This window comes from Megascapheus bottae, chromosome X (genome assembly GCF_031878675.1).
Source record: "Megascapheus bottae isolate mThoBot1 chromosome X, mThoBot2.hap1, whole genome shotgun sequence".
Lineage (NCBI taxonomy): Eukaryota > Metazoa > Chordata > Mammalia > Rodentia > Geomyidae > Megascapheus > Megascapheus bottae.
In genome coordinates, this window is record NC_143547.1 from 30,034,161 (window position 1) to 30,055,968 (window position 21,808).

The window sequence follows — 21,808 nt, forward strand, 5'->3', positions numbered from 1 at the left end:
AGAAATGCACCTAAAAAAACTATGGAGGATGGCAGTAACTTAAATGGGTCATTAACAGAGAGAGCTTAGTTGTGATAACCCTGTATGGGGGCAGGTGTGGCACCGATGGGAAGTTCCACCAGCTACCTCATCCTACTCCTAATACTGATCAGAGTTTCGTCCCAGCTGAGCCCGGGGGCAAGAAAGGAGAGCGAGGCCAGGCCAACGTCTTCAATCCCGGTGGCTACGAACCCTTCACCTTGGTGAGCAACCTGTGGTGGAAATGGGAAGGAAAGAGAAACACAGAAAGCTGGGATGTGCTGGAAAGTGGACTTTTTGGAGCAAGCGAGGGCTGTGGTAGTAAGGCTGGTTGGCAGTCTCGAGGTTAGTAAGAGTGTCTATGTCAGGAGAATGAGCCCCTGGGTCAGAAAGCTACACATGGACTAAATAAATACAACATCTTTATTTGGCATTGGGTAATCCTGACATTTTGTTCATTACAGTTCCTTAGAAAACAAACCCAAAAAATCAGAACAAATTAATCAAAAATAAAGATCCAATGGCCCTATTTACATTTAGCAAAGACAGCCTAGGCAGCTTTCTCACATACCCCCACGCACACACGGACACACACACGCACACGCACACGCACACACACGCACACACACACACCCCTGGGATAGTTAAGGGGTTAATAAGCTTTGGGGAGTGCAGGGTGCAGGTTCCATTCAACTCTGAGACCACCTCCCCCACCACGAATTAAGCCAATGTGGTAGCAAGAGCAGGACGGGCAGCTTTATTTTCGTCTCTGGGTAGCTCCAATAAGAGCCCTGCATCTGACAAGTGCCAGTGTTTCAGTTCAGTGAGACTGAAGCTACTTCCAGGATCCAGAAACCTCCCCTCCCTGCTCTTTCACACTCTGGATCATTTAATGATCTGCTTACAAACCACTCAAAACAAAAACAACCCAGCTCCTACCACACCCTTCTTCAAATGGGCTGAATGAAGCCAAGCTCTCAGCTTATGCCTCTTCCTCACCCTTGGGCACTTGCAACAGGTCATCTTCAAGGGTCTCAGTGCCAGGGAAGCTGCCCCAAGGTTACATGAGACCAAGCTGCTAACATGATCCAAGGTGGTGAAGGGAGGATAGAAGGCCTCAGATGATGGGAAACAGAACCCTGCAGGTAGGCATTAGTCATTATTGAAGAGCTGCAGGACTTCTGACTTTTGTCCAGTCTGCCCTTACAAAAGTAGAGGGATGGCCAGCTGGGATGGACTGTCTCCGAGGTAAGAGGACACCTTCGGCAGAGGGTGATGGGGCAGACGAAAACAAGGCCTTGAATGGCAATACCCAAAATCCTGTCCCCAAAGAGGTTAGACTGGGGCAGGGAAAGCAGCTCTAAAATCCCCGTCCAGGGGAAGAGAGCCCATATACCAGGAAAGATCATGTGACATCTGGCCTTAGTTCCGTGCCCCTCAGGAAGTCTCAGTGACCTGGGAGAAAAAGACCAGCTTCCAACCCCAGAGGAGCAAGGCCCTGGCAACAACTTCGGTCCTGCAGATGCCCAACGCCCTCCACCCGAGTCCCCCTGCTTCCCTGTCTCCCCCAACCGCCACCAGCCCTCACTTCACCAGCACTGACTTTGGCAGAAAGGGCTCCGTGATGAGGTCCCCTCGATGCGAAGAGAGCTGTGGTGGTGGTGGTTGCCCCGGAGGCTGCTGGTGAATGGAGGGCCCAGAGGTGGTAGCAGAGGCAGAAGCAGAAGCTATGGCTTTGACTGCACCTCGGGGAAGGCTGTAGAGGTAGACGGCACCAATGACGAGCCCAGCGCCAAGAGCAAATAACGGGTCCAGGTGGAAGCCAAAGAGGCGAATGGAGGCAACAGTGGACAGCACAATGGACAGGGAGGTGGCAAAGCCCTTGAGGATGTTGTCAGCATACTTGACAACGACAGCCACCAGCAGCCCACCAAAGGCTTGATTTAGTACCACACCCCAGACAGCAGGTGTGTACCCAAAGAAGAAGCCACGGTGAGCCACAGCAGTGCCCTCAGCCCACCAGAGCCCCACTAGGCCCAGGGCTGTGCCAAAGAGACCCAGCTGCAGGTTGCGTAGCCACACAGAACCTGAGCTGCCTTTGAGGATCTTCTCAAAGTAAACGCCTGCAAAGCCCGAGGACAAACAGGAGGCCACCACGGCTGCTAGGCCTGCTCCAGGATTCTGATCCAGTGGCCGTGGGCCACCTCCACCAGCTTGCTGTGCCTGGACGATGGCAACACCAGTGAAGAGGAGCAGCAGGGAGGCCCACTGCAGCCTAGAGAGGCTGCGGTTCAGCATGAGCACGGAGAAGAGGGCCGTAGTCAGGATCTTCAGCTGGTACGTCACCTGTGAGTGGCATGACGAAGGCACTGAGGGCAGATCCTGACCCCCCAACAGCTGCACTTGGGGGGTACAGAATCCTCTGTGGGCCCTCAGGTACAATGATACATAGTAGGCATGGTAGGTGACAACAACAAAAACAAAAAAAACAAAAAGAGTTGGGCGCGGTGGCTCATGCCTATAATTCTAGCTACTCAGGAGGCTGAGATCTGAGGATCGCAGTTCAAAGCCAGTCTGGGCACTAAAGTCCATGAGACCCTTCTCTCCAATTAACTGCTAGAAAACCGGAAGTGGTGCTGTTCCTCAAGGGGTAGCTTGGTAGCCTTGAGCTGAAAAGCTCAGAGACAGCGCCCAGGCCCCGAGTTCAAGCCACACACACACACACACACACACTCAGCCACTGGCTACTAACTAAACTGTGGCTAAGCAGTCCTTAAAGACAACACAGCAGAGTATACAAAAGGGCAGTTTTGCCAAAGCACTAGCCCTATCTGAGTCTTGGCATCATCTCTGCTGGGCAGGAATGCCTGTGAGACTTTTTTTTTGGTCCATGGTGAGGCTTGAACTCTGGGGCGGGGTGCTGTCACTGAGCTCTTCAACTCAAAAGTAGCCCTCTACCACTTTGAGTCACAGCACTAATTCAGGTTTTCTGGTGGTTAATTGGAGATAAGAGGCTCCTGGACTATAGTACCTGGGCTGGCTTTGAATCATGATCCTCAGATCTTCAGCCTCCTGAGTAGGTAGGATTACATGTGTGAGACACTGGTGCCAGCCGTGACACTGTTATCCCTCCAATGAACCACCAAAAAGCCAGAAGTGGAGCTGTGGCTTAAGTGGCAGAGCACCAGCCACGAGCCAAAAAAGTCAATCTGTCTGCCCATGCTGCCTCTGAACCTCAATCCATAGATCTCAGCCTCCTGAGCTGCTAGATTACAGATATAAACCACTAGCACCAGGTCCAGAGCTGCTAAAACCCAGGAAACCTGATACATGACTCCAACAAGCAGGCTGCTCATGCATAGCCACAAGGCCTCGAACTTATCTCTTTTTTCCTTTTTGCCAGTTCTGGGACTTGAACTCAGGGCCTGGGCACTGTGTCCCCTCTTTAAGATTCTTTTTCTCAAGACTAGCACTCTATGGCTTGAGTCATACATAGCACGACTTGTGTTTTTTTCTGTTTATGTGGCACTGAGGAATTGAACCCATGGCTTCATACATGCTAGATAAGCACCCTACCAGTAGGCCACATTCCCAGCACCCCCCTCCCCGGCCTCCTTTTTTTTTTTTTTGTAAGTCATGGGGCTTGAACTCTAGGCCTGGCCCTGTCCCAGAGCTCTTCAACTCAAAGCTTACCGCCCTACCCCTTGAGCCATAGTGCCAGCTACTTCCAGTTTTCTGGTGGTTAATTGGAGATGAGAGTCTCACAGTCTTTTAGTGATCAGGCTGGCTTTGAACTGGGATCCTCAGATCACAGCCTCTTGAGTAGCTAGGTTTACAGGTGTGAGCCACTGCACTCAGCACCCGCCCTCTTTTTTTGAGATAACATCTCACACTACATATCCCAGTCTAGCCTCCAAATCTCCAAACTGCAACTTCAGCATCCTGAGTGCTAGAATTACAGGCATGTAATATACCTGGGCCTCAGTGATTCTTTTCTGTTGGTGGTGGTGTTGGTTGTGGGGCATAAACTCAGGACCTGGGCACTGTCCTGCTTTTTAGTGCTCTATCACTTTGAGTCACAGCATCTTTTCTGGTGGTTAATTGGCTACAAGAGACTCACAGAAGAGCTGGGCACGGTGGCTCATGCCTGTAATTCTAGCTATTCAGGAGGCTGAGATCTCAGGGTCACGGTTCAAAGCCAGCCCAGGTACTAAAAAGTTTGTGAGACTCATCTCCAGAAAAATGGAAGTGGCATGGTGGCTCAAGAGGTAGGACGGTAGCCTTGTGCTGCAGAGCTCATGGACAATCCCCAGGTCCAAAGTTCATGTCCCATGAGTAACAAAAAAGAAGAGTCTCACACACTTTTCTGCCTGGGCTGGCTTTGAACCTTAGTCTTCAGATCTCAAACTCCTAAGTAGCTAGGATTACAGGCATGAGCCACTGTGCCCAGCTAGGTATTTCTATTCTATTTCCTGATTCTCACAAGAGGAAACTGAAGTTAGAAGGAAGTTGCAAGGATATTCTAAAAGTGATATAGGGACTGGGAGTTTGGCCTAGTGGTAGAGTGCTTGCCTAGCATGCACAAAAACCCAGATTCAAATCTTTGGTCCACATACATAGAAAAAGCTGGAAGTGGTGCTGTGGCTCAAGTGGTAGAGCTCTAGCCTTGAGAAAAGCCCAAGGACAGTGCTCAGGCCCTGACTTCAAGCCCTAGGGCTGGCAAAAAAAATGTGTGTGTGTGTGGTCATGGGGCTTGAACTCAGCCTGGGCACAGTCTCTGAGCTCTTCAGCTCAAGGCCACCAACCTACCCTTGAGCCAAGCCCCACTTCCTGTTTTTTAGAGGTTAATTGGAGATAGAGCCTCAGGTTCTTTTGTGCCGAACTGGCTTTGAACCTTGATCTTCAGATCTCAGCCTCCTGAGTAGCTAGGATTACAGGTGTGAGCCTGATTTTGTTCTCAGCAGTCTACCTTGTTCCCCACTTTATGCCACTAACCTAGCCAGTTTTCCTTGAGGCCAGGCTGTGCTGGCAACTCACCTGGAAAGTGGCAGCTGGTAGGTTGGAGATGGCAACATACTGGAGGTTATTCTGTAAGGTGTAGATGAGAGAGGGCACTGCAAGCTTGAGTGTGTCCACATACTGCACAAGGACAGCCTCATGAAGGAAAAGAACCAGATGCTTCACGTTACCTAGGTAGGAGGAGAGACCTTTCAGCATGACTACCAAAAGACAGGATCCACTTGACTGGGAGTGTAGCCTCATGGTAGAGTGCTTGCCTCACATGCACAAAATCCTGGGTTCGATTCTTCAGTACTATATATATATGCTGGAAGTGGTACTGTGGCTCAAGTGGCAGTGGGCTAGCCTTGAGCCAAAAAAAAAGTGTCCAAGGACAGTGCCCAGGCTCTGAGTTCAAGCCCCATGACTAAAAAAAGAGGGGATCCACTGAAGGCTAGGACCAGGTCTAGCTCCTACATCCATCTCTGTGCTATGTCCTTATCTGAATCCCTTCCCCTATCTCCTCACTCCCTAGGGACTACAATCCAGTGTTTTTGGTTTTGTGTTTTCCCCTCATTCAGTGATGGAACCTAATGTTAATCACATATTAAGAATGTAAATTACCACTGAGTTCCACTTCAGAACTTTGAACTCAGTGGTAGTTTAGCCTTGCCAGAAGTATGAGAAGCCCTAACTTGTATCCCTAGCACTGCAAGAAATTAAATAGCCATACAATAACTATCCATCATGTTTCCTTGTCTAAAAGCTCACTCCTTGACATGAAGCCCAGAAAGAGCAGGCAGTCTACAGTGAAATAATTTCACTCATTGAAAGTTCATGAAGTAGTAGCCTTTGAGTTTGGCCTAGTGGTTGAGTGCTTGCCTAGCATGCACAAAGACCTGGGTTGGATTCCTTGGCACCACATACATAGAAAAGACCAGAAGTGATGCTTATGTCTCAAGTGGTAGAGTGTTAGCCTTGAGAAAGCCCAAGAACAGTGTTCAGCCCTGAGTTCAAGCCCCAGGACTGGCAAAAAAAAGTTAAACACTTTGATGAAATTTTCTTGCCCAGGCTGATTTTGAACCACAATCTTCAGATCTCACCCACCTAAGTAACTAGGATTACCGGCTTGATCCCCTGGCACCTGGCCAGTTTGCACTTTTTGCTGATTAAGTGGAGATAAAAGACTCAGATGAGGGGCCGGGAGTTTGGCCTAGTGGTTAAAGTGCTTGCCTAGCATGCATGAAGACCCGGGTTCGATTCCTCGGTACCACATACATAGAACAAAGCCAGAAGTGGTGCTGAGGCTCCAGTGGTAGAGCTCTAGCCTTGAGAAAGTCCAAGGACAGTGCTCAGGCCCTGAGCTCAAGCCCAGGACTGGCAAAAAAAAAAAAGACTCAGATGACAAGTTGGGCACCTGAGGTTCATTCCACAGAAAACCCCAAGTGTTGTTGTGGCTCAAAGTGGTAGAGTGTTAGGCTTTAGCTGAAAAACTCTGGGATGGCACCCAGACTCAGAGTTCAAGCCCCATGAACCCCCCCCCACCAAAAAAACAAAAAGAAAACAAAACTAGTGTGTGTGTGTGTGTGTGTGTGTGTGTGTGTCGCGCGCGTGCGCATGCCATTCCTGGGATTTCAACTCAGGGTCTGAGTACTGTCCCATACTTTTTTTTGGCTCAAGACCAGTATACTACCACTTCTGTCACAGCTCTATTTCTGGTTTTTTGGTATTTAATTGGAAATAAGTATCTCATGGATTTTCTTACCTGGGCTGACTTTTAACTACAATCCTCAGGTATCAGATTCCTAAGTGATTAGGATTACAGGCATGAGCCACCAGTTCCTGGCTCTCACTATATGTGTGTGTGTATGTGTAATTTTTTTGCCAGTCCTGGGCTTGAGCTCAGGGCCTGAGCACTGTCCTTGGATTTTCTCAAGGCTAGAGCTCTACCACTTGAGCCTCGGCACCACTTCCGGCTTTTTTCTATGTATGTGGTACTGAAGAATCGAACCCCAGTCTTCGTGCATGGTAGGTAAGCACTCTACCACTAAGCCAAACTCCCAGCCCATCTCATATCTTTTAAAAAATATATATATATAATGGGGACATTTATATATATATATAATGTTATTATTATTAAGGTGTTGCACAGTAGGTGCAGTTCACCTTTGAGTCTTTGAAGAGGAGAGTCAGTGCTTAAGGAAGTTTTCTACAACTACAAGCACTGGGTTATCCAAGAAACTCCTGCTGATGTTCATTCACAGTCAGCATCTCAGAACTAATTACTGGATCACATCCTCTCATTTTCTCATTATCAGGTCAATGGGCTGGAATCCATTAGCTCAAGCCTGTAATTTTAGCTACTTATGCTAAGATCAAGGTTTGACCCCAGCCCAGGCAAGAAAGTCTGCCAGACTCTTATCTCCAATAAACTCCTTCAAAAGCTAGAAGTAGAGCAGTGGCTTAAATGGTAGAAAGTTAGTCTTGGACAAAAGAAGCTCAGGGATAATGTACAAATCCTGAGTTCAAGCCCCAGGGTACATTTTGTTGTTGGTGGTCATGGAGCTTGAGCTATGGTCTTGAGCACATTCCTGAGCTCTTCAGCTCAAGGCTACTGCCATATCCCTTGAGCCACAGCGCCACTTCCGGTTTGGAGATAAGAGTCTCATGGACTTTAGTGCCCTTGCTGGCTTTGAACTGCAATCCTCAGATCTCAGACTGCTGAACAGCTAGGATTACAGGTGTGAGCCACCACACCTGACTATGTACACATTTTTGTTGTTGTTGTTGCCAGTCCTGGGCTTGAGCTTAGGGCCTGAGCTTGGGCTTTCTCAAGGCTAGCATTTTACCACTTGAGCCACAGCACTATTTCTGGCTTTTTTTTCCTGTGTATGTGGTAGTGAGGAACTGAACTCGGGTCTTCATGTATGCTAGGCAAGCACTCTACAACTAGACCAAACTCCAGACCCCAGGGTCTTGAACTTTTTAAGCCAAGGACTCAACCACTCAAGTCATAACCCCTGCTCTTTTTTTCCTTTTGTTTTAGTATTGGTTTGGTTTTGTATTTGTGCTGGTCCTGGGATCTGAACTCAGGACCTGGGCATTGTCCCTGAACTTTTTTGCTCAAGGCTACTGCTCTACCACTTCAGCCACAGCTCCACTTCTACGTTTATTTTTCTTTTTTCCAACAACAGTGTTTTGGGGGTTTTTCAAGACTAGAGCTCTACCACTTGAGCCACAACACTACTTCCGTTTTTTTCTATGTATGTGATAACTGAGGAATCAAACCTGGGTCTTCTTACACTCTACCATTAGGCCAAACTCCCGTCCCTAGTTTTTTTGTGTGGTTAATTGGAGACGAGTCTCACATCTGGGTGCTGGTTACTCACCCCTGTATTCCTAGCTATTCTGGAAGCTGAAATGTGGGGATCGTGACTTGAAGCCAGCCTGGGCAGCAAAAGTTTGCCACCAAAAAAGCTGGAAGGCAGCTGTGTCTCAGGTGGTAGAGCACTAGACGAGTGAAAAAGCTCAGGGACAATGCCAAGGTCCTGAGTTCAAGCCCCAGGATTGACAAAATAAAAAGAGATATCTCATGGATGTTTCCTGCCCAGGTTGTCTTCGAACTGTGATCATCAGATCTCTCAGCCTCCTGAGCAGCTAGGATTAGAGGGGTGAGTCACTGGTGCTCAGGTCTTTAGTTTGTTTTTGACAGGGCCTTGCATTTTTGTCTGGGCTGGCATCAAATTCAAAATCTTCCCAAGTAGCTGGGATTATAGACCAATGCTACCATCCAAATTTTCTGTTTTGAGGCAGAGTCTTATTATGCAGCCCAGACTAACTTTCTGCTTGCCTGAACCTTTTGAATAGATGAGACTGTCAGTGTTGTACGAGCACACTCAGCTGACATTATGTTATTATAATGGTATAGCTGATATTATACTAGCTACCCAGGAAGCTAAGATCCGAAGACTGAAGTCTGAAGCCAGTCTGAGAAGAAAATTCTGTAAGAATATCTCTAATTAGGGCTGGGAGTTTGGCCTAGTGGTTAAAGTGCTTGCCTAGCATGCATGAAGACCCGGGTTCGATTCCTTGGTACCACATACATAGAAAAAAAAAAAGCAAGAAGTGGTGCTGAGGCTCAAGTGGTAGAGCCCTAGCCTTGAGAAAATCCAAGGACAGTGCTCAGGCCCTGAGCTCAAGCCCAGGACTGGCAAAAAAAAAAGAATATCTCTAATTACTCAACACAATACTAGACTGAATGCATGGCTCGTAAAAAGAGCTGAGTTCAGTCCCCAATACTGGTATGATTACCAAATATTTTTTTCAAGATCAAAACAGGGAAGCTGGAGGCATGGCTCAAGTGGTAAAATACAAAGCAGGCACAAGCACCTGAGTTAAATCCCCAATTTTTTTAAAAAAAAATAGAGGGCCAGGAGTTTAGCTCACTGGTAGAGTGCTTGCCTAGCATGCATAAAGACCTGTGTTCGATTCCTTGGTACCACATACATAGAAAAAGCTGGAAGTGGTGAAGTGGCTCAAGTGGCAGAGTGCTAACCTTGAGAAAAGTCCAAGGACAGTGCTCAGACCCCAAGTTAAAGCCCCACAACTAGCAAAAAAAAATAGAGAGTTTACTTCAAAATAAGAAAGAGAGGTTACTCAGGTGGCTGAGATCCAGAATTTGGTTCAAAGCTAGCCCAGGCAGAAAAGTACATGGGATTTCATCCAAAAACTAACCAGCAAAAATTGAAGGAGGTGTGACTCAAGTGGAATAGCATCAGTCAAGCAAATAAACCAAGTGAACTGAAGGATCTAAGCTCAAAGCCTTGGCAAAATAAAGAGGGAGGGGTATGTAATAAATATGAGTGTATGATCAGTCATGCTGTTTCATGACAGAGAGGCTATCAGTTAGCAATTAATTGGAATGGTTGTTTGAGTTTTACTATTCTATCTAATTTTGTATATATCTGAAATTCTCCATAATCAAAGTTAAATCAATCACCCCAAGAGTGTCATACTTTTGGGGCAGAATTTCTCAGTCCCACTGCTCCCAGGTTGTTAGAGGAGACTCACCTACTCATAGCTGGGGGCAGGAGGGAGAAGTTCAGATGCACTTGACCTATGTCCCAGGCAGCTTCATAGACACGGGAATAAAGCTCCTGCTAACCCTCCCATGTGTACGTGTGCACACACACACTTATAGAGTCCCACCCACCAACCCCCTCCTTGGCTCATACCCCTCTTCTGTGCGAAGAGTAGCAGGAGGCAGGTGAGACCTTTGAGCACTTCAGCCATGACCACAGCGGTGGTGGCAAAGAAGCGGTCCCCAGGTAGTGTCCGGGCATAGCGGATGCTGAGAATGAGGGAGGCATTCTGGACCACTAGCACAGCTAGGGATATGTACTTGAGGCGACGGTGAGCTGTAGGGAATAGAAAGGGACAGGGGGAAAAGGATGAGGTCAGAAGCTGCTGGGACAAAGCCACATCATCATCCCATCATTATTCCTTTGCCAACTAGGATACTCTTAGCTACAGCAACAACCTCCTTCTCCTTGGCCACCCTGACTCAATGATTCCACTCTCTCGACCACAGACAGGAAGTCTGAAAGGGGGAAGTGGACCTACTCTGGTCCAACCCATATCTAGAATTCTTGCTGTCAAGATTTCTTGTGTCAAGAAATGAACAGGGTATGGTTGGGGGTGTGGCCTACTGGTAGAGTGCTTGCCTGGCATGCATGAAGCCCTGGACCTGATTCCTCGGTACCACACACATAGAAAAAGCTGGAAGTGGTGCTGTGACTCAAGTGGTAGAGCTCTAGCCTTGAGAAAACCCAAGGACAGTGCTCAGGCCCTGAGTTCAAGCCCCAGGAATGGCAAAAAAAACAGAAAGAAATGAATAGGGTAGGAGCTGGGAATGTGGCTTAGTGGTAGAGTGCTTGCTTAATATGCATGAAGCCCTGGGTTCAATTCCTAAGTACCACCTACACAGAAAAAGACAGAAGTGGTACTGTGGCTCAAGTGGTAGAGTGCTAGTCTTGAGAAAAAAAATGACCAGGGATGATGCCCAGGTGCTGGGTTCAAGCCCCAGGAATGTTGAAAGAGAGGAAGGAAGGAAGGAAGGAAGGAAGGAAGGAAGGAAGGAAGGAAGGAAAGAAGGAGAGAGGGAGGGAGGGAGGGATAGGGTAAGGCCTGGATACCCTCTCTTCCTCCTCAGAGAAGCAACTCTTTCCCAGACAGAATACCAGCAACTACTACATTCTCAGCATTTACTGAATGCTTACTGTGTACCCACCACCAGGCTAAGGGATGAGATGATCTGAGTGCACTCCTATCAATCTGATCTCTGAAATAACTACGGAGATTCTCATTTTATGTAAAGGAAAATTGAGAGTTTATAAGAAAAGATTATTTTACTCAGGAGGGGCAATGCACACGAAAGAATAATACCCTAATACAAGAAATGAATGGGATCTTTGTATAAGATCTGTCCTCCCCCAGTGCAATGGTATTCCCTGTTATCCTAAGGATTTAATCCTACATAATGAACAGTCAGTCTACAGAAAATGGTCTAGTTCCCTCTGTCACACCAGGAAATACTTTCCCCATCCTCCACACCCTCTCAACGCAGCCAAGGAATAATTACTTCTACCCAAAGGCACAAGGATCTCTGCTATAAGGAAGGACCTGGCACTCTCAGACTGTTCTGACATATGAGGAAAGAAATCACTCCCACCTCGACAAACAATGAACTCTACCTCCATGAGGGCTCTCCCCAGAACATTCTCCTCACGGCATGAAAGACATCCTTGTGCTCAAAATGGACCCACTGGTCACATAAGGAAGAACCTGCCCCACCCTGTCAATTTATAAGGAATGAGGCGCCACCCTCAGAATAGTCTCTCCCTTCTACAAATAAGAACTCCCACACCCTCCGAATGGTCTCTCCCTTCCATAAGGAACTCACACTCTCAGAATGCTGTCAGTGGTCTTAAACCTTTCTGAAGAGGAAAATTCCCTCTCATGCAAAAATGATCTTTATTGCCAATATGTGGTGAGACCCTGCTTGCAACCACCCTTTGAACGATCCATTACCGCCCCTCACACACTCCCTCATCCCCGTCCCTCCCAGCTACACGAATATTCACATAGGTCGGTGCACGGGGGATGCTGTTCCCTAATCCTTCAGTGAGGAAGCATTCTGACCCTCGGGGCTCCCGACTTCCGCCCCGCCGTCGACTGTTCAGTCACAGCTCATCTCACCCGCGCTCGCGGTCCCTGGCTCCAATGTCCCCGCGGAGACCGCTCCTGGCCCGGCCGCCGCGGTGGAACCACCAACCCCAACCGCTGCCATGTTGGCATCTGCCCGGCCCGTCCCCTCGGCAACAGCAGGCCACTTCCGTGTCCGTCACTTCCGCTTCCGGGACCCTGCTCCTTTTTTTTTTAAGTGGGAGGGACAGGCGAAGGCGGACCAACTGCTGGGGCTTTCCAGGAGGGCGGCTTGCTTTTCCCGCTTCTCAAAGAGCGGAGCCTAAGATGGCGGCGAGAATTCCTCTAGAACCAAGCGAACTAGAATGTTCCCAGCTAGAATCCTAGCGATCTTTGCCGAAGTACTTTGGCCCATTCCTGCTTCTAGACCTGCCCCCTACCTTCCGTTTGTCTGGTTCACTGACCCGGTTTCCCACACTACCCGCCCATTCCCTCATGGGCTCATTGGTCCGGCTGCCCCTTCCACCTCGGCTGTTTATTGGCACCGCCTCCAGATGGCGCCGCCCTTTCCGCATCACAAACTCCTAGATCTCCTTCTGGTTGGACTGAAGTTCCTCTTAACCCTCCCGGCCAGATCCCGCCCTCAAGGACCTAGGAGCCACTAAGACCCAGAAGACACGTGTGTTGTATGTGTATATGTGCGTTTAGGGGCGGGGAGATGGGTAAATGGGCACAAGGCTCTATCACTTGAAGCCATACAAGTGAGAAAGCCAGTGACAACTGTGGCTAGAAAACATGAAAAATTAAGAGGCAAAAGCTGAAGTTAAAAAGGATTTTTCTCAGTAGCCTGAGGCTTTTTCCCCTCTAATTCTTGCTCCAGGCCTTCAGATCAGGGATGTGAGCAACCATGTCTAGTCTGCTGAAAAGGACTTCTCTAATAGGATTTCACCCTTCTAGTTTCAGCTTACACTTCAGAAATCTGTCTGTACAAATGGCCAGTCGCTTGTGAATTTTATTTATTAAATAGTGGGATTCCACACATGGCTTTTTAAATAATCCAGGCAGGGGAGAAGTTGACAGGAGGGCACACTTGCAGCTCTCCTACCTCCAGTACATAAATATTTACATTTTTAGCAATTTGACAATTCTGGCTCAGTAGGAGGCAGCAAAGTTGGAGGGGGGAACCCCAGGAGAATACACAACACATTTTCCCCCAGCTCATCCCCCACCCCAAATACACCCCATCCATCCCATCCTAGTTTCTGGTGATGTCCGATGGTGACTGTTTCCCACTCCTTTCCAAATTATGGAAGTCAGGTTTCTTCTCACCAGAATAAGAGCACTTGGGGTAACAGTAGGATCCCCTCACCAAAATTAAAAAAAAAATCACCAAACAAAAAATCAAACACACAAAAAAGCCCTGGAACATCAACAGGGCATCATTTCTCCCAGAATAAGCAGTTCTAGGATGAGATAGGCAAGCAGCTTGACCAAATATGGGACCCTCGGCTAGGGGAAAGGGCCCTTTTGCTAAAATAAAACAGCTGCTGGGGAATTTTAAGGAAAGCACCCTTGCCCACGTGAGAGCATTTGAACTAAGTATCTAAGTTTGTGTGGTGGTACTACAGGAGGTGCTAGTGCAAGGGAAGGGATTTACAACTTAAGGAAAACAAATCCTAGGGTTCCGAAGGGAAAAAAAATTCTCCAAATAAACATCCTGAACAGAACATTAAACAAGGAATTCCCCCCTCCAGAATAAGGGCCACAGGAGGAAGGGCTCCTTCACAAGATTGGGATAGGAACTGGGCAGATTTGGCTCATCTTCTGACCCCTGAACCCTTATCCCTGACCTTAGTAATACTGGATTTTTAACAACCTGTATAACCAGGTCAACAGATGTCCATCTATCCCTGTGGCATGACCATGGGATTCCAACCAGTGGGAGGCCTGACTGGGCCTAGGGAAGCAGGGACCAAGCCAAGGGAGTAGTAGAACTTCCTTTAGGGGCACTGACGGGCACATCCTCAGCTGGTGTCTGCATCCAGGGGTCCAGCAGGATCTCCTCCAGTGAGGGACGGTTAGAAGGTTTAGGAGCCAGGCACCGGCGGATTAGGGCACAGCAGTCTGTGGGTGAAGAGGCACAGAGCAAATGAGTAACAAATAGTAAGGGGTTTAAAAAAAAGGAAAGACTGGGCTGGGACCAGTAAGGCATCTCACCTGAGGAGACATGGGCAGGAAAGTGAAGTTGAGCCTCCAGAATCTCCTGATCCCTCTCAAAGGGAATATCTCCACACACCATGTCATAGAGAAGGACACCCAGTGACCAGACGGTGGCTGGGAGTGCATGGTACTGGTGGCGAGAGATCCATTCTGGAGGACTATACACCCTTGTCCCTGCACACGAGCCAATGGTCAGAATTAGATTCTTCTATGGTGGTGCCCCCCTTTCCAGCCCCCACTCACCTCTAATACAGGACATTACATTTATATTAACAGCAGTGTTATCACTGCACAAGGAACAACTTTTAGAGTTGTCCCCGCTACCCCCAAAAGCATTTCAAAATAGTTAAGATCCTCTTAGGAGGGAATGTGGCTTAGTGGTAGAGTGCTTAGAGTGCTTGCCTAGCTTGCACGAAGCCCAGAGTTCAATTCCTTAGTACCACATAAACAGAAAAGCCGGAAGTCACACTGTGGCTCAAGTGGTAGAGTGCTAGCCTTGAGCAAAAGCTCAGACAGTGCCCAGGCCCTGGGTTCAAGCCCCAGGACTGGCAAAAAAAGGGGGGGTGGGGAGAGAGATCTTCATAGAAAAACAAAACAAAATCCATGTAGAAAGAACAGGATTTCCTCACTAGAATAACAGCCCAGTAAGGGGTTAGGGCACACTGCTAGAGATCAAGGCCTGAAAATCCTCAGTAAAACAGAAATCAAGAAACCTATTCCTAACAACCCTCCAATTCAATATGCTTCTCCTGTTGAGATTTGGGTAACAAGTCTTACCATCAAAGTCAGTATAGGGTTCATCATGAAGCAGGGCACCAGAACCAAAATCGATGAGTTTAACACAGCCTCGGCATAGGTCTATCAGGATGTTTTCATCTTTGATATCTCGATGAACAACTCCACGGGCGTGGCAGTGTTGGACGGCTGCCACTACCTGGGTAAAGAAGCTTCGGCTTTTGCTCTCACCCAGTGGACCCTTCTCTGTGATGTAATCAAAGAGATCCTGGGCAGGCATGGGCCTCTCAAGGACCAACATGAAGCCTTCTGAGGTCTCAAACCAGTCAAGCAGGCGGATCACACCAGGATGCCCACTGCCTTCACCCACCTTCCATAATAGTGCCACTTCAAGTGGGCAAGTTACTGAGTCTGACTGTGGGGTAGAAAGCAGAGAAGGCAGATGTAAAGTTAGCTTCTTTTTTTGTTGTTATTCATGGGGCCTGAGCGCTGTCCCTGAGCTCTTCAGCTCAAGGCTACCTCCCTACCCCTTGAGCCACAGGGGCCACTTCCAGTTCTCCAGTGGTTAATTAGAGATAAGACTATCATTCTTTAGTGCCCTGGCTGGCTTTGAACCTCGATCCTCAGAGCTCAGCCTCCTGAGTAGCTATGATTATAGGTGTGAACCACCGTGCCCAGCTAGCCTTTTTTTGTCGGTTGTGGGGCGTGAACTCTGTGCCTGGGCATAGTTCCTGATCTCTTCAGCTCAAGGCTAGCTCTCTACCACTTTGAGTCACAGGGCCACTTTTGGTTTTTGTGGCAGTTAACTGGAGATGAAGAGTCTCATGGACTTTAGTGCCTGGGCTGCCTTTGAACTTTTATCCTAAGATCTCAGGCTTCTGAGTAACTATGATTACAGGTCTGAGCGACCAGCACCTGGCTACTTTTTTTTTCAGTGTGTGTCTGTGTGCCAGTACTGGAGCTTTAACTCAGGGCACTGTCTCTGGGACTTTTTAGGTCAAGGCTGGCATTCTACCATTTATTTGAGTCACTCCTGGCTTTTTTGTAGTTAATCGAAGACACCAGCAGCTAGCTAGTATCTAGCTCACCTGGGTAAGGTGGCTCACACCTATAATCCTAGCTACTCAGGAGGCTGAAATGTGAGGATTGCAGTTTAAAGACAGCCCAGGTAGCTAAGTCCTTGAGACCTGTCTTTAATTAACTACCAAAAAGCCAGAAATGGCTCAAATAAATGGTAAGAGTGTCAACCTTGAGGCAAAAAGTCCCAGAGTTAAAGACCCAGGATCACCAAAAAATAGTAAGACCTCAAGCCTAGAATCTTAGCTACTCAGGATTCTGAGACATTAAGATCTAAGCTCAAAGCCAGCCCTGCCAGACAAACCTGAGCCAGAGGACCACCCTTGAGCAAAAAAGTATAAAAATAATGTCCAGGCCCGAGGACCGGCACAAAAGGAAACAAGATATAGAAATACAAGCAGGCCTGGGAGTTTGGCCTAGTGGTAGAGTGCTTGCCTAGGATGCACAAAGCCCCAGCTTCAATTCCTCAGTACCACATACAAAGTAAAAGCTGGAAGTGGTGCTGTGGCTCAAGTGGCAGAGCTCTAGCCTTGAGAAAGCCCAAGGACAGTGCTCAGGCCCTGAGTTCAAGCCCATGACTGAAAAAAAGGAAAAAATAGAAATACAAGCTCTAGAGTGCTACATTCTGTTTTTCTCACTGATAACTTGGGATTAAGAACAGTATTTTTGGGCTGGGAGTTTGGCCTAGTGGCAGAGTGCTTGCCTAGCATGCATGAAGACCCAGGTTCGATTCCTTGGTACCACATACACAGAAAAGAAGCTGGGCATGGTGCTGAGGCTCAAGTGGTAGAGCTCTAGCCTTGAGAAAGACCAAGGACAGTGCTCGGGCCCTGAGCTCAAGCCCAGGACTGGCAAAAACAAAACAAACAAACAAAACACAGTATTTTTTTGCCATTCCTTGTACCTGAACTCAGGGCCTGAGCACTGTCATTGGGCTTTCCTCAAGGCTAGTGCTCTGCCACTTGAGCCCACAGCACTACTTCCGGCTTTTTCTGTGGATGTGGAACCGAGGAATTGAACCCGGGGTTTTGTGCATGCTACCAGAGCATTCTATCACTAGGTTATGCTCCCAGCCCCAAGGTCTCAGCTTTTTTCCCTAATGTCTTCCCACCTATGCTACCCCAATGCGTGGCTACAATTACAGATCACTTATTTGGGAGGCGGGGGAGTTTGGCTTAGTGGTAGAATGCTTGCCTAGCATGCACAAAGACCCAGGTTCAATTCCTCTGTAACACACACACACACACACACACACGGAAAAGCCGGAAGTGGTGGCTCAAGTGGTAGAGCTCTAGCCTTGAGGAAATCCCAAGGACAGTGCTCAGGATGAGTTCACTCCCCAGGACTGGCAAGAAACAACAAAAACAGATGGTTTATTTGAGATGAGGTCTCACACTGAACAAGTATAATGGGCCCCAACTGGCTGTGAGTTTTTTTGTGGGTCACGGGGCTTGAACTTGGTCTCAGTGGTCTCCCTGAGCTCTTCAGCTCAAGGCTACCGCCATACCCTTGAGCCAAGCCCCATTTCCCATTTTCTAGAGGTTAACTGAAAAGTCTCAGGGACTTTAGTGCCTGGGCTGGCTTTGAACCTTGATCCTCAGATCTCAGCCTTCTGAGTAGCTAGGATTACCACCCAGCAGCTGTCAGCTTTGTTCATTTATTTTTATTTATTTTATTTTTTTTGCCAGTCCTGAGCTTGAGCTCAGGGCCTGGGCATTAAGGTTAGAGCTCTACCACTTCAGCCTCAGCACCACTTCTGGCTTTTTTCTATGTATGTGGTTCCGAGGAATCAAACCCGGGTCTTCGTGCATGCTAGGTAAGCACACCACTAGGCCAAACTCCCGGCCTTGTTCATTTGAGCACCAAGAGCACTTCTTGTTAACAAGGCAGGACTTACTAAGTATTTGTTAAACAAGTGGAAGCAGTTAGTAGTTGGGTATTTAGCCCCACAGACAAGCTTTTTAATGTATTTTGCCAACTGCCTGTATTTGTGTGTGCCATTCGATAAGAACGCGATTTTTTTTTTGCCAGTCCTGGGCTTGGGCTCAGGGCCTGAGCACTGTCCTTGGACTTTCTCAAAGGTAGCACTCTACCTCTTGAGCCTCAGCACCACTTCTGGCTTTTTGCTATGTATGTGGTATCGAGGAATCGAACCCGGGTCTTCATGCATGCTAGGCAAGCACTCTACCACTAGGCCAAACTCCCGGCCCGCGATTTTTATTTGAATAGCTTTAAGTGATTAATTGCAGGACCTGGCAGTTAAAAAAAAAAAACTCAATAAATGGTATGTGCTACGTTGTCACTATCACCAAGCATTTGGAATAACTCAATAATGACCCTCATCCAAAAGTACAGGCAGTGACTGCCAGAAGACTCTGTGTCTGAGTTGGGGCTTTTACTGGCTACATTGCCGACTGGCGTAGCCAGACAGGTTTTCTCACAGAGGTAAAATCTGCTACTGCGCAGGTGCACCCTCTCCCTCTGGATCCCACGGCATGCGCAAGCGCAATCTCTGAAATGCCCGCAGGGGGCGCTCTTTCACCTACAATTTGCTCAGACCCGCCCTTATGTCCGTTAGTGTTCCTGGCGAGGCTAGAGAGAAGCAGCTAGCATCCCCATGGCAACCACTGACCTAGGCCCCTCTTTCCTCACCGGCATACCCTATGGACAGTCCTTGAAAGTAGTGTTTGAAAGAAGGGTAAGAGTTGAATAAGGTTCTGGGGGATTGAGGTAAAACAGGGCTGTGTCACCCAAGGAGTAAACACGGGCTGGTGGGAGTGTTCTTAAGGTTACAGGGCCCAGGGAATCGAATATTTTAGAAAAAAAACAGGCGTTGAGTTTAGTGAGGGCGTCTATAGGTCAAGGAGGACAGTAAGATACTCACCAAAGTGGACCAGCCAAGTACTCGATTCCGGGAGATTACTTTGATGGCCACCTGGAGAAAAGGGGGTCAGCAAGTGATCCCCTAGACCGCGTAAAATCTAGACCCTCTAATCCCACTTCGCATACTTCCTTCTGCCAGCCCTTTAGTACCTCAGGTCCCCAAACACACATACCGTGATGAGCCAAGGATTTTCTCTGGCATTTCAAATTCCTTAAAACCAAATTTGCCTTTTACCACCATCCTTAGCCCCGATTTCAATTCCTCAGGCATCAAGACCCCCTAAATTTTCAAGGGTTGAGCTGTTACCCCCCCACACACGTCTTCCCTTTTGCGATACTGGGGATGGAACTTAAGGCCTTTAGTGCACGGCAATGTATTTACACCTGACCCACAGCACTTAAGCCCTCCAATTTCCTACCCTATCTCTAGGCTACCAACTCTGTACCATGGGGGTCCTAATTCTCACTACTCCATAATGACGCCTAGCTCCCAAGTTCCCCAAATTTCCACCTTCTTAATATATAAAGTACATTCCCCGAATCGGGGTGGTCGAGTCTCAAGAATCCCCGCTACCCCAATTTAACTCCTTGGGCCGCTAGAATTCCTACCTTGGAACCTCCTGCCTAACCCAATATGCACCTAGATCTCACCAGAGGCATATGGGTGAGTGAGTGCTCTTACGCCCCCCCAACCCGCATCCCGGTCCTCATGACCCTACTACACATTGCAGACTCCCTCGAGTCAGCCAGCATCCCAACTCAAGGAATCCCCCTCTCCCCTGGCCAAACACACCTAACCCCCCACCCCAAGACCCTCGTAGTGGGTACCTGGAGTCGATCAGCGACGCGATGTCCCGCGAAGACGGTGCCGAATCCCCCTTTACCCAGAAGGGGGCCGAGACGATATTCGGCCTCAAACGCTGCCCGATCCTTGCCTCCTACGCAGACGGAGGCGAGGAAGTCAGGGTGGCGGCGTGCTGAGCTTGGCCAAGACTCCCTCTTTCCCCGCATCAATACCTAACACCTAACCAGCACACCCCACCCCACTTTTTTGCAAAAAGGTAGACTATTCTCACCTGGCGGCTGTGTGGGGGTCACGGGGGGCGCAGGAAGCCCCTGTATTGGCTTGGTCAACATGGAGGAGGCGCTGCGCAGATTGAGTCCGCTGAATCCGCTGAGCCCGCAGGGCGTAGACGCCCGGGGCAGCGTAGCCGAAGAGCCAGGGCTGGGGGGCGCCAGGGTGGAAGGCAAAGAAACTGGTGGCCCGGAAGCGCCCGCAGACGGCGCAACGTTAAGATTCGTCGCGCGCGCCAGCCCCAATGTTACTGAGCCAGGGCACGCGCCTCCCGGGAGAGTCGCCCAGCGCGACGGCCCCGCCCACCTGGCTTTGATCAATCCGAAAGAGGCACCTGCTGTACCTCAGCCAATCGGAGCCAGCCCTTATTTGCATACCACCCTGAACGTTTCAAGGGCCCCCGTATGCAAATGCACGCCCGGTTCCCTCGTGGGGGCGGGGCATGCATGCAAATGATGGGGGCGCACACAGAGGAAACTGGTTCTGGGAATCCCTTTGCAGCAACCATTTGTTTTGGTTGTTGCGTGGCGTGGTTGTTGTTGGTTTGTGTGTACACTTAAAAAACAACTGCGCAGCCTCTTTTATTGGAAGCTGGTTTGCAGATGTAGCCATCTCTGCCTCAAGACTGGTGCCGAGACAATGTTAGGTCGACTTTTAAATATCGGAGCCTGGGGCTAGGAAGAAATCCTCTTTAAGGCTACTTTTCAACCAAGACCAGAATCCTCCAGGCTGTCTTTGCTTCAAAACAGAAGCCGGGCATTGGTGTCTTACACCAGTAATCCTAGCTGCGCAGGAGGCTGCGATTGGAGTATCCCTGTTTGAAGCCCCCCCAGGCAAGAAAGTCCTATGAGACTCCAATGGTAAATAGCTTTGAGGGGAAAAAAAAACTCAGTGCTCAGGCCCTGAGAAGCCCCTGAATGGACATGGACACACACACATACACAAACACACACACAGAAATCAGACTCTCCCACCTCAAGAGTCTTTCCAATATTCAGGGAGGATAACTGAAAATTACCTTGGGAGTCACACGTTTTAGCTTTCTAGGACTTGGCTGGCCCTAAGCAGTAGCCTGCCTATAGAGTGTTTTGTAGCCTTTAACAGAGACCCGGTGAGGTTCTGCCCTAGGCTCAGTCAGTGGATGTGGAATCTTTTAACCTATGGGGTTGGCTCTTGTGGGGGCTGTGTTTCAGAGCAAGATTGGGAAGTGTGGTGCCCTGGTAGAGACATTGAAAGAAATGGACTGGGAATGTGGCTTAGTGGTAGAGTGGTAGCCTAGCATTCGTGAAGCTCTAGGTTCTATTATTCCTCAGTACCATATAAACAGAAAAAGCCGAAGTGGCACTGTGGCTCAAGTGGTAGAGAACTAACATTGAGCAAAAAAAAAAAAGCTCAGGGACAGTGCCCAGGCCCCAAGTTCATTCCCCAGAACTGCAAAAAAAAAAAAACAAACCCAAAACATAAAAGAGGGACCAAGAGTGTGGTCTAAGTGATAGGGTGCTTGCCTGGAATGCATGAAGCCTGGAATTCAATTCCTCAGTACCACATTCACAGAAAAGGCCAGAAGTGGAGCTATGGCTCAAAAGTAGAATGCTAACC

The 21,808-nt window shown here is 48.6% G+C and overlaps 2 protein-coding genes across 3 annotated transcripts; both read right to left on the minus strand.

Moving 5' to 3' along the window:
- Positions 1-130: 130 nt before the first annotated feature.
- Slc35a2 (solute carrier family 35 member A2) lies at positions 131-12,749 on the minus strand. Of its 2 annotated transcripts, none has more exons than XM_090326566.1 (5): positions 12,274-12,749; positions 10,251-10,433; positions 5,056-5,207; positions 1,622-2,364; positions 131-251 (listed from the first exon to the last, which is right to left on the minus strand). In XM_090326566.1, the coding sequence occupies exons 1-5, from the start codon at positions 12,362-12,364 to the stop codon at positions 224-226; spliced, it is 1,197 nt and encodes a 398-aa protein (XP_090182692.1). In that variant the 5' UTR covers positions 12,365-12,749; the 3' UTR covers positions 131-223. The 2 variants fall into 2 exon arrangements, with proteins under 2 accessions (XP_090182692.1, XP_090182694.1); XM_090326568.1 differs by lacking the exon at positions 131-251 and adding an exon at positions 1,043-1,157.
- A 478-nt stretch (positions 12,750-13,227) lies between these two features.
- Positions 13,228-20,452, minus strand: Pim2 (Pim-2 proto-oncogene, serine/threonine kinase). Its single transcript, XM_090326175.1, has 6 exons — positions 20,211-20,452; positions 19,963-20,072; positions 19,136-19,186; positions 15,217-15,589; positions 14,437-14,613; positions 13,228-14,343 (listed from the first exon to the last, which is right to left on the minus strand). Exons 1-6 carry the CDS (start codon positions 20,269-20,271, stop codon positions 14,177-14,179), a joined length of 939 nt encoding a protein of 312 aa, XP_090182301.1. The 5' UTR covers positions 20,272-20,452; the 3' UTR covers positions 13,228-14,176.
- Positions 20,453-21,808: the final 1,356 nt, after the last annotated feature.

Excerpts from the sequence above, each read along its gene's own strand:
- Pim2 (XM_090326175.1), bottom strand. The coding sequence starts at position 20,271 with ATGTTGACCAAGCCAATACAGGGGCTTCCTGCGCCCCCCGTGACCCCC. Across the intron at positions 14,614-15,216 it reads ACCCTATACTGACTTTGATG|GGACAAGGGTGTATAGTCCT; the intron begins GTAAGACTTGTT and ends GCTCGTGTGCAG. Across the intron at positions 14,344-14,436 it reads TCCTGCCCATGTCTCCTCAG|ACTGCTGTGCCCTAATCCGC; the intron begins GTGAGATGCCTT and ends CTTCACCCACAG.
- Slc35a2 (XM_090326566.1), bottom strand. The coding sequence starts at position 12,364 with ATGGCAGCGGTTGGGGTTGGTGGTTCCACCGCGGCGGCCGGGCCAGGA. Across the intron at positions 5,208-10,250 it reads ACTCTTCGCACAGAAGAGGG|GTAACGTGAAGCATCTGGTT; the intron begins GTATGAGCCAAG and ends CCTCCTACCTAG. Across the intron at positions 252-1,621 it reads ACGGAGCCCTTTCTGCCAAA|GTTGCTCACCAAGGTGAAGG; the intron begins GTCAGTGCTGGT and ends TTTCCACCACAG.